This window comes from Antennarius striatus, chromosome 7 (genome assembly GCF_040054535.1).
Source record: "Antennarius striatus isolate MH-2024 chromosome 7, ASM4005453v1, whole genome shotgun sequence".
Lineage (NCBI taxonomy): Eukaryota > Metazoa > Chordata > Actinopteri > Lophiiformes > Antennariidae > Antennarius > Antennarius striatus.
Genome location: NC_090782.1, coordinates 24,546,991 through 24,558,044, shown reverse-complemented (window position 1 = coordinate 24,558,044; position 11,054 = coordinate 24,546,991). Strand labels below are relative to the sequence as shown.

General features: G+C 52.7%; 2 protein-coding genes across 2 annotated transcripts; both read right to left on the bottom strand.

Moving 5' to 3' along the window:
- Positions 1-206: 206 nt before the first annotated feature.
- Positions 207-3,763, bottom strand: serpinc1 (serpin peptidase inhibitor, clade C (antithrombin), member 1). The gene is made up of 8 exons (XM_068319711.1): positions 3,673-3,763; positions 2,521-2,884; positions 2,164-2,379; positions 1,956-2,093; positions 1,117-1,335; positions 774-948; positions 599-663; positions 207-465 (listed from the first exon to the last, which is right to left on the bottom strand). Exons 2-8 carry the CDS (start codon positions 2,881-2,883, stop codon positions 289-291), a joined length of 1,353 nt encoding a protein of 450 aa, XP_068175812.1. The 5' UTR covers position 2,884; positions 3,673-3,763; the 3' UTR covers positions 207-288.
- A 246-nt stretch (positions 3,764-4,009) lies between these two features.
- On the bottom strand, positions 4,010-10,106 carry stil (STIL centriolar assembly protein). The gene is made up of 16 exons (XM_068320428.1): positions 9,730-10,106; positions 9,173-9,271; positions 8,849-8,964; positions 8,584-8,765; positions 7,892-8,136; positions 7,721-7,804; positions 7,496-7,582; positions 7,257-7,416; positions 6,846-6,943; positions 6,655-6,763; positions 5,821-6,564; positions 5,641-5,740; positions 5,390-5,558; positions 5,236-5,317; positions 4,947-5,161; positions 4,010-4,736 (listed from the first exon to the last, which is right to left on the bottom strand). Exons 1-16 carry the CDS (start codon positions 9,807-9,809, stop codon positions 4,181-4,183), a joined length of 3,126 nt encoding a protein of 1,041 aa, XP_068176529.1. The 5' UTR covers positions 9,810-10,106; the 3' UTR covers positions 4,010-4,180.
- Positions 10,107-11,054: the final 948 nt, after the last annotated feature.

The window sequence follows — 11,054 nt, the reverse complement described above, 5'->3', positions numbered from 1 at the left end:
TAAGGAACAAATAGTTCAAATGGTGTAAAAGCTGAAAATGTTAAAGGTAGTGGATAAATAGTTTCAATGCGTATCTAGTAGCTTAAAAATGTTAGTTAAACGTGAGCAAATAGTCCAAGTAGCTAAAAATGTTAGCTAAATGTAAGGGACAACTTGCATGAATGGGTAGCCAACGGGCTCAGTACCGTTAAAAGCTGTCAGACACGTTCTTGTTGTAAAGGAACCTTTATTGATAGTATTTCCTGTTGCCGTGGAAGCAGCAGTGATAGGACAAGAACAGACAGTTTTTCATTGGTTGCAGGGGTTAGCCACCCGGGCGGTGAACAGCAGCGCGTTGATGGTCGGCTCCCTGATGAACAGCAGGAACGGTCTGTTGGCCTGAAAAACCTCCCGGTCAAAGTTCATGGAGCGTCCGACCACCACCACAGCGGTGGAAGCCGCCGCCTCACTGCCCTCCTCATTCACCTGCAGAATGTTGACGCAGGTACGTTCATTATGCACCGACGACATTTACATAACGTCTGTTTAGTTTTTGCAAAAACACATTTAAATTTGATAACACCAACAACCAATAACCGAGCGGCAGGAAGTGACTGACCTCCAGGAAGGCTTTATGGTAAGCGTCTGAAATGTGGAGGCCGTCACTGTCGCCGTCCAGCATTCCTGAAAAACAGATTTCAAACTACCAACAGGTGCAAGTCTTACCAGAAGTCTTAATTCTATGCTAACCCTTCAATGAAAATCTGTTCCCTGGTGCGTCCTCAGAACCTCACCTGGTAGACTAGCCGTCTCAGAACTGAACAGGTCGGTCAGGCCCATGGCCATAAGCTTCTCCTTCAGACTGAAACTGTCCTCCACTCTGAATCGAGGGATGTAAATGGAGACCGTGGTTTCCGTCATCTGACCCATCCAGTTGGTCAGTTTCTTGAGGTCCAGACTTTCCTCCACCTGAAAAAACATGGTACCAAAATCCAAGCGTTAGCTTATCACACGTATTCGGCGTTCGGATCTTTTGCTTTTCCTGGGATCTTTTGCTGCTCGGTGACGTCACTGTCCTTGTCTGCCTGTTCTTACCTGTAACTGAACATGAGAACTTGATGGACTGGTCGGGGTTACCTTACTGAGCGACGTTCCTCGGCTGGGCAGGACAATCACCATGGTGATGTCGTCGCCGCGGTATGGCATCTCCAGCAGCTGCACGTTGTCATCAGGGAAGTTCTTGTACCTGAACCTGGTCTCCTGGTACATCATGTTGACGGAGCAGGTGACGCCCTCGCTAATGTGGAAGTCTGCAGCGTAGACGTTAGCTTTGTCGAACTTGTTCTTCCATTGACCCTGAGAACAAATACGTAATTTAGACCCAAATTTACAGGTTTGGGAGGTAGAACTCTGGTTCTGGTTGTGATATAGCAGCTTGTCTCCACTGATGGTACAGTCTATGACTGATTTCAACCTCCATTGAATGGACCGGTCCAGAACTGCTCTGTGGGTCTGGCTTTGGGTAACCCAGACATTCACCATCCCAAACACCTGCAGAGCTAATAACCATCTTGTACGACTCAACTGTACTTTACGTGTGATTCTAATTAGTTAGCCAAGTGAGCACGCTAAAATTATAGCTAGTTAATAAAACCCTAAAACCTTTGTTTGGGTATAAACAGATGCCAACTGTTGAAGATCAAACATTGTGACTAGGACACTTCAGAATATCTCAAAAGAACATGTTAGCATTTAGTACTTTAGCGAAAACAGATAACGGAAGATTAAACTCCAATACCAACTTAACTAGAAGGAAACGTGGTCAAACTTCAGTTGTCTTTCCCCCTGACAAATCCTATAAACTTCCATGATGTCATTATCTCGCCAAAACCCAAACAGAAGTGGTCCTACGAGGGTTAGATTTCTAAAGACGACTTGGAGGTCTGATGGCAGTGGGCGTCGACCAGCGCTGATACCTTGAAGTAGATAGTATTGACGAGGACCAGAACTGTGTTTGAGGTCACTGCCCCTTCTGGCAGCGTGTCCTGGATCAGGTTCTCCGTCTTGTTGGAGATCCACTTGTTGATGGTGACCCGGGCCTTCTCTGGGTTCTCCTGCAGGACACAACAAGAGTTATCATAATCCGTTGTCGTGACGATGTGGACTTGTGTTGGGTCTCGTTACCTTGAAGTTGAGCGGCAGCAGTTTTGCCCCGTAGACCATCTCACTGATGTTCTGATACGTCTCGTTGAAGTTCAGAGACTTGTCTCCGAACAGTCGGTTGGCGGAGATCAGCTCGGTGGTCTCGTCCTTCTTCCGGTACAGACGACAGTTGAGTTTGGCGAAGAAGAAGTGGACCTGATCCGACGTCTTCTCTTTGATGGTATCGAACTGAAACACCTGTGCCAGGAACAACAGTCGTGCGTTAACCTCAACGGCGGAATCGATCGGTTCTGAAGACAGCTCAACCCACTGGAACTTGAAATCCCTTATGGGGGGTTAGACCCTTTATGACCCTGTGTTCTGATCCATCTGTCTGACCTTCATGATCTGCTCCAGCGTCCGGTTGCAGGCTCCCAGTTTGGTCATAGCGAACGCGGTGGAGACGCTGATGGGGGACATGAAGATGTTGGACGTGGGGTCCTTACTGAGGGCCAGCTGTTTGTACAGCGCCATGGCGAAGTGGCCGTTGGCCCGGGACAGCTCCCATACCCTGGGGTTGGTGGACTCTGGGACCGGTTCTGGCTCTAGGGTGGGCTCCTCGGAATCCTCGGGGTCAGGACTGCGGTAGATGCAGCGGGGTTCCAGAGGTAGGTCCCTGGGTTTGGCGCCGCAGATGTCCACGTTGAGAGCGGAGGCGAATGGAAGGACCGCCAAAACCAACAGCCAATCGGCAGCCCTCATTCTGGACAGAGGCAGTCGGTGGTTAGCGTTCAGATTTCTCTTGGAACTGAACCCACAACCTTCTTCTTTCTGTGAGGCAACGGAGCTCAGCACTTTCACAACAGTGTGAACGTCAGCCGGCCTACAACCACCTACAACAACCGTACTTAGAACCCGCCCACGCTGAGCTGCGTTCAGGCGCAAAACTTTCAATGAACAATGTTTTGTTGATCCGCTTCAACCTTCAAAGCAGAACCAAATCCATTTAACCCCTTTTTTTGATTGTTGGAACTAAAACTGACATGAATGTGAACTCAGTCTGAACGGATTTCGTGTAAAAGAATTAAAGAGCGACTTTTACACAAAACACAAACGATCAGACGAGTTTAAAAGACGAGGGAAAAGCACGTTTTGAGGTTTTGATTTTCAGTCCCAGACGATAAATCTAATCAATAAAGATAAAACTTCCACTATTACATCAGCAGAAGGTAGACAGAGAAATGGAAGAACAAAATAAACAAATAAGACGTAAAGAATATAAAGAATTAAATTTACATTTAGAGGATGATTTCAAAATAAAAGTCCACTTTTAAATAACTTTCAAACTAAAATCTGAGGATAAAAGCTGCGTGAATAAAACAAAACGATAATTAACCTCATTAAGACTCGTTTGTCTCTAAATGTTTTAAAGTGTTCAAATAGATAATAGAACAAACAACCTGCAAACAAACTGTTGGCTGCTTCATAAAATAAAACCCTGGTGGGGGGGCAGCTATGAAGCGTTTGGGTAATAAATGAGTAAAATCTCACCTGAGCAGGTGATTTGAGTGTTTCCTGACGGGCAGACGAGTCGTTTGAGCAGCTCAGGTCAGTGTCCCGCAGAGCAACCCAACGTCCCAGCAACCTTTGAGACATTGATCGCTGTTGGCCAACAGGTCAGAGCTCCAGGACGCGCCAGCCAGTCCGATCGCTGATCAATACCTGACGGCTGCAGGATGCTTGTCTGACCAGCAGGGGGGGGGGTCTGCCGCCCCCATCAGCTGCAGGTTACTGTTAGCATGTTGGCGTTTGAGTTCAGGTTCCTGTTTTAAAATAACCTGCAGGTTTCAATGTAAACACCCCCCCCCACCAACACGTTACTCAACCATAATTAAAACTCAATTTTATTTGTCGAATCATAAATATAAAAAATATCTTTACAAAAACAGGACGCGACAAAAAAAAACAAACACAAATAATCATTTGATGAAAAACGGACAGCGGCCGAACGGTTCTGAATCCTGGCGCTGCGCCTGTGCCTCATCCGGCCCGCGGGGGTTCAGAACAGCTTGGGCAGCCGTCTGAGGCGGCTCAGGTCCAGGATGTTCCCCACCGACCCCTCCGTGTGACGGCCGCTCGCCCCGAAGGACGCCCGCCGGGTGGGACAGTTCTCCTTGTCGCCCGCGTTCGCTTTGGCGCCGCCGGCTAAAAGTCTCATTTTGGGACGCAGGTCGCGAATCAGCTGACTCTGTGGGAGGAGCTTCACGTTTTGAGCTTGGGTGAGCGGCTGGCGAGCCGGCTCCTCCTGGACATCCTCCTCCTCCTCTTCCTCCTCCTCCTCCTCGATCAGGCCGTACTTCCTCATGTACCTCCTGGTGGCCACCGACATGTCGCTCGGCGACAGCGCGGAGCTGCCGTAGGAGGCGGGGTGTGCGCAGGGGGCGTGGCCTCCCAGAGAGAGTCTGCTGAGCTGAGAGTCGCTCAGGTAGCGCAGGGCGATGGCGTTGGCCTCCAGGCTCAGATCGACGCTGCCTCCTGGGAACAGAGAGCTGGCCGTCGGATCGGAAACCTGCAGCCGCGACAGGACCGCCGCCGGGTTGATGCTCGCCAGAGTGCTACACACACACACACACACACACGTTAGTATAAGCAGAAACAGCACGCTTCCGTTCCTGTAGTAAACAGGTTGTCCACTGGAGGGCGCCAATGGACGCATTACTCCGATGCTTTGAATTCTGATGTCATAAACCTGAATGTGTTTCCTGGCGACAGAAGGGAGTGTAGCCTTTCTGACGGTTTCGGTGTGTTTACGGTCGGGCGCCCACCTGCTGCTCTCCACGGTCCGCTGGTGTTTCCTGTCGGGCCGGGTCAGATCCTCGTCCACCTCCACCCCGAGTCGCTGCAGCTGCCTCAAGGTGGCGCTGACCACCGGGTCTCCGCCCCCCTGCTGCTTCCTGCTGGGTGGTGGGGGGCGGTCAGACTCCTCCTCCTCCTCGTCCTGCCTGCTGTCGGACTCCTGGAGCCGACTGCTCAGCTGGTTCTGAGGGTGACAGACGGGTTCTTAACGGACAGGAAGCGCCCGGTGGCGTCATGTGACCGTTACCGTGGCGTTACCATGAGGTCCTGGTAGAAGTTCTGCTCGTGGGGGGTTCCGTACATGCTGGCGCTCTCACCCAGAACCGGACTCTGGGGGCCGCTGCGACAGAACAGACGGGTTATGGTCCGGGTCAAGTGGAGGTCAAGTGTCGTTACCGCGGAGACGGCTCACCTGCTCTGACCGGAGGGGGTGGCGACCTCCTGACCCCCGACGCCGCCGTCCTCTGCTTCTAATGCGGGCAGGTCCTCATCGAAAGGGGGAGGGGGTGAGGAGGGGTGAGGAGTTTGGACTTCCCGTTGGGGGAGGGGCTCCACAGGCTCCGCCCACAACAGACTGGCACCTGGAACCAGAGACGTGTGACGACTCTTTAAACGCCGGTGGAGACCCAACACCCGACCTCCACCCGTCCCGCCCCTCCCCACCTGTCTCCACGGCAACGCTGGCGGTGACCCTCGAGGTCTGGGTGTCCGAGTCCCGGCTGGAGGGGTGGAGCCTCCCCTGAGCCTCCAGCAGCATCTGGACCTGAGGAGGGAAGCAGTTCAGCCTCACCCGTAACCGTGACGACCAACCGGTACCCCCCCCCGCCCCGACGCGTTCCTCACCTGGGCCTGCAGGAGGCGCAGCTGTCGGTCCTGATGGAGGAGGAGCTGGTAGGCGTCTGTCGGGTGGGCATCGCCGCTCCAGGGGAGGGAGGGAGGGTGACCACAGGGGCAGGTGGGGGGAGGAGGCGGGGGGAGGCAGGTGGGGGGAGCAGAGAGACGAGCGGAAGGAGGAGGAGTTTGGTGGTGGCGAGAGCGAGGAGAGGCGGGGCTGTTGGAGTCGAGGGGAGACGCCGTGGGAGGGGTTTGGGTGGAGGCGGGGGGAGGGGTTTGGGTGGAGGCGGGGGGAGGGGTTTGGGTGGAGGCGGGGGGAGGAGTACAGCGATGGGAGGACAGAGGAGTAGTTGGAGTAGGAAAGGGAGGAGGAGCAGGGCTCAGGTGGGAGGGGGGAGGAAGAAGAGTATGGTGATGCATGGAGAAAGGAGGAGCGGGACTGAGGGGGGGCGGAGGGGGGAGGTGGTGGGAGTGAGCAGGAAGGAGAGGAGGTGGGGGAGGAGGAGCAGCAGCTGGGGAGGGAAAGATGGAGGTGCAGTCGTGTTTTTGGGCGGGGCAGCAGGAGCAGGGCTGCTGCAGGTTGGAGTTGGGCGTGCTGTGGAGGTGGAGGGGGTGGGGGAGCGGGGTAGGAGCCGAGGTGGAGGCGGTGGGGGCGTTCCCGGCCGGAAGGGGAGGGGCTGTCCTCTGGGCGGAGGTGAAGCTGCCATCCACCAGCAGCGACAGCTCCGGCACCGACGGCTGGACTCGCCTCGCCTGCGACAGCAGCGTGAACATGAGCAGAGAACTACGATTCCCAAGATGCAATTCCTCAACCGACAAACTTCTGGGGGGGGATGACCTGACCTGCTGGGCGGGGGCGTGGGGGCTCGGGGACGGCCGTGGAGACAGGTCTTCGTCCTCCACGCCGGAGTCGTGATCACTGATGGACAACAGGGCGAGAGGAGGGGCGGAGCTACAGGGCAGAGGGGGCGTCAGCTGTGGCGTGTGAGCCAATGACGCGTCGGCGTTTACGAGCGCCGCAGGAAAAGACTGACCTGAAGGAGCGGCGCGCCTTCATGAAGACGTCCGTCTGTCCGCCGCGAGCGTCTGGAGCCAGATCACAACGCAGCGCCTGACCCTCCGACGACGCGTGCTGACGGGACACAGGTGAACAGAGACACAGGTGCAGAGAGACAGGTGAACAGATAGACACGGATGCACAGACAAAGGTGCAGAGACACAGGTGAATAGATATGCAGGTGAACAGAGACAAAATGTGCACAGAGGCACAGGTGCAGGTACACAAATAAGCAGGTAGACAGATAGGTGAACAGAGACACAGGTGAACAGAGACACAGGTGAACAGAGACACAGGTGAACAGAGACACAGGTGAACAGAGACAAGTGAGTCGGGAGGAACAGTTCAACTCATCAGTCTAATGCTCATACATCCGCTGAGTCGTTACCTGGTACAACACGGCGCACTGGGAGGAAGTCAGCAGCTGGAAGTCCAGGTGTGGTCCTGATCCCAGTCCTGGTTCTGGTCCTCGACACTGGTAGAACTGGGGGGCTCTGTGGGTGGAGCCGAACAGGACGAGCAGGAAATGGCGACTCTCTGAGAAAACTCTGAAACGGCAGAGAGGCGGCGACATCAGAAGAGACAGGGGCGGAGCCTCGATAGCTGATCTCCTGGAAGGAAACTCACCTGTCCTGGAGGGCGGAGCTAAACAGGAAGTGAAGACACCACGCCCACACCTGGGGGTTGTACACGTGTGTGACGCCACTCAGCCAGCTGTCACACGACAGGAAGTACGGTTAGTGAAAAGAGATCTGAGCCTCTGATTGGTCACTTTGAACAGAAGCCCCTCCATGACCCTTGACTGACAGGTGGGCGGGATTAAAAACAACCAATCGACAGGAGAAGACTCACAGTCCGACCAGCGGCAGGTTCGAGGCTTTGGGATCGGATTCCAATAGCAGGAGGAGTTTCCTGGTCTGGTCCATCGTCAGAAACCTGCAAATCAATCAGTCGATCAATCAACCAATCGGTTTGGAAGCTCCTTCAGGACTCGACGCTTACTGGTCGGACACGTGTTCTCACCCCCGCTGGCGACCGGCGCCGTGCAGTGGCCGGTCGATGCTCGTCAGGCTTCTCAGCAGCGCCGTGGGAATGATGGGTACCGGCCGGACCGGCTGGGTGTCCACGACGACGGACGGACAGACGGACGACCAGCTGAGGCTGAAGGAGGCGGAGTCACACTGCCGAGAGCAGACCACGCCCCCTCGGACTGTCACGAGCTGGGACAGATCCGAAGACTGTCGGCCGCTGAGCTGCTGCTGCAGCACCTGAGACACAGGCGCACCGTGGGAGAGCTGAGACACCGGCGCAATGAAGGTGAGCATTACTCTACTGATCACTGTGGGGAAATGATTATCTACACACACACACACACACACACCAAACAAACTCACATCTTGGACAGACAGCTGTGTGCGACATCAATGGTCGGTTTCCATGACGACAAAAAGCTAAGCTTGGCGAAAGACCAAACTGACCAATCGCAGCTCTTGTTGTTTCTCTTGTGGGCGTGACTTAATTGCGACCCAAATGCCAGCCTATTCTCCAGACCAGGCTTGGCTCTGATTGGTTGACAGATTTACCCAATCACAGCCAGCCACATTGTTCATGATAAGAAGAATTTTAAATGAGACCTATTGATAAACACGTGTGACTTCAGCTCAGTTTGTTTCCATGGTAACTGAGCATCGTTGGCAGGCAGGTGTCAGACTCACCTTGAAACAGAGGTGGAGCTCGGCCTCTGATTGGACGATGGCGTCGGGCGAGGCCTGCATGGAGAACAAGCAAGGAACCAGGACGTCCCCCGGCAGCAAAGCGGAGGGAACCCGCCCGGGGGGTCCGGGCTGATGCCGGCCCGGATCGAACCGGTCCAGGGTCAGGGTGACCCCCCCTTCATCTGGAACAGCAGGACAGAGAGGAGGAGGAGTTAACGCCAGACCACCAATCAGTGCTGAGAATGAGGTGAGGGTGACCTCTGACCTGTGTCTACAGACAGCGACCCCAGGAGGAAGAAGTGGAGGTGGGGCTTGTTATTGTGACGGGCGTGACGCCACGCCAGACGCAGGGCTTTCTCCGACAGCACCAACCGAGGCTTCCTGTGGACACACACACACACACACACACACACACACACACACCCGGTGATGACGGACTCCCACTGGTGAAACCAATTGATTTAAAGGGGGCGGAGCTAAAGCAGGCCTTCAGGAAGTAAAGAGGAAGAACAACCAACCTCACCCTGTAAGCAGACACAGGTAGAAAGAAGAACGTGTGTGTGTGTGTTAGTGTGTGAGAACAGCGCACCTGTGAGAGCAGAGGTGGAGGCGGAGCTTCTCCCCAGCAGGACTGCCGTCCCACAGAGCGGATCTGGATTTGGGGAAACTCAGTGAGGTGATGGAACTTCTGGAACGAGAAGGTGATCAATAGAACAGATTCTAAACCAATACAGGTTCTCTTATTGATTCTATATGGTACCAGCATCCCCATAGTTGTGGGGCGACCCCAGAACCTCCTCGCTGGTGGTTTGTAGAAAACATTAAAAGGTTATCTACTTATGTCACACAGCGGATGGTAGCTTCTAACATGGTGAGCTAATATTTATAAAGACATGTTCGTACTGTTTAATAAAGGTGTGTAGACCAGAAACAAGGACGCTGCTGTCTTTACTGTGTTTACCTACATGATGTAGTTTCAACACATTTCCCTCTGCACATATAATAAAACAAACCAAGCAGGAACGCTCATGACTCTGTTCGACAGCTTAAAATCTGTATTTGTAGGAATCAAGTTTCAAACTAAAGAAAACTAAATAAAACCGCCCATCACCTGTGCAGGTGTAGCTTGTGTCGACATTAACTCACCTTCCTCTCACGTTTTCTGGAGTAACAACCGCTTCAAAAACTCCAGACGGCAGCGCCTGGAGTCTCACCGGGACGCTCATGCCTGCTGCGGCCGACGGAGACGCACCGCAGACGGCTGTGAGAAGCTAGCAACACCGGTCAGTTCCGCTGCTAGCTACTAACGTTAGCCTCCCGCTCGCTCCGCATCTGCTCCTCCTGTTAGCTTCGTTAGCTCACCGGAGATCGAGTTTTAAGGTTGTTTACCGCACGTTTACTAGAGTTAAAAGATTCTTGCGTTTTACTTACTTTATTCACGCAAAATTGACGCCAAATTGTCCGTAAGAGACGTAACTTTAACGGTGTTTAAGTATGGCGCTGTTTCTATACTCAACTGGCGGGGTAACTCAAACAGCCAATAGGAAGCGCAGGAGAAGTGATTCTGATCAATCGGAAGTCCCGCCTTCTTCCTCTCTTCTTCGTGTTATTGTTATCGGGAGCAGGTTAAACAGACTCGCAGCTCTATGTTGTCCTCTACAGGTCAGAGGACCAAACGTGACATTTTTATATTTTATTTATAGAGCCCATCTGTTATTTTAAGATCTATTATTTCCTGTTCACAATAATTTATATGTTGGCTATTTAATACACGATGCAACGTATGGTACGTATATTATATAAAATAAGAATATGCAAAACAGCACGCAAAGATCTTAAAATATCACGAAAGGGAAGAAACTCAAACAAACTATTTAAATATATTAAACACAATAAAGCTTTGTAGGTGTGTTTAATTATTGATGCCAGAGCAGCTGCATCGCATCTGAATGCATAAACCACTCAGCGTGTGGAGGAATTATTTATTAGCGTGTTACACGACACTGCATCCAGCAAACTGGCTGCTGCCCACACGGATCGCGGTCGGTCCCTGACACCAGGGGCCAACAGCTCCAGTCAGGGGACAGAATCCCGCAGCCATAAAGCGAACTGGATGATGTGGTTTGAGTTCACAGGAAACAGCAGCTTTCCCAGAGTTCTGAGGTCCAGACATCAAAGGACTCATGAGGACACTCCTTGACCTCAGGCCACGAATGAATCCTGCATGTGGAAAAGAGATGTGGTTTCCTCTGCTGCAGGAAATCAATCACAGAAAGAGTTAATCTAAGTTTAAAATATCCACAGACTAGACATGAAGCTCTGAGCTCTCTCATAATAGAACATCTGCCATGATGCTCACCAGCCGCATAATTCAAGCTGAGCTTAATAGTGTTGGCGCTTTGCTACATTTTTGCATACCTGTTTATGTTCACACTGTTTTGTTTACACTGTTTATGTTTACACTGTTCATC

Coding starts and splice junctions, on each gene's coding strand:
- serpinc1 (XM_068319711.1), bottom strand. CDS start 2,883: ATGAGGGCTGCCGATTGGCTGTTGGTTTTGGCGGTCCTTCCATTCGCC. Junction 2,380..2,520: donor CGCTGGAGCAGATCATGAAG/GTCAGACAGATG, acceptor TTCCTGGCACAG/GTGTTTCAGTTCGATACCAT. Junction 664..773: donor TGAGACGGCTAGTCTACCAG/GTGAGGTTCTGA, acceptor TCTGTTTTTCAG/GAATGCTGGACGGCGACAGT.
- stil (XM_068320428.1), bottom strand. CDS start 9,809: ATGAGCGTCCCGGTGAGACTCCAGGCGCTGCCGTCTGGAGTTTTTGAA. Junction 8,137..8,583: donor AGCTCCACCTCTGTTTCAAG/GTGAGTCTGACA, acceptor CCTGTGTCTCAG/GTGCTGCAGCAGCAGCTCAG. Junction 6,764..6,845: donor AAGGCGCGCCGCTCCTTCAG/GTCAGTCTTTTC, acceptor TCTGCCCTGTAG/CTCCGCCCCTCCTCTCGCCC.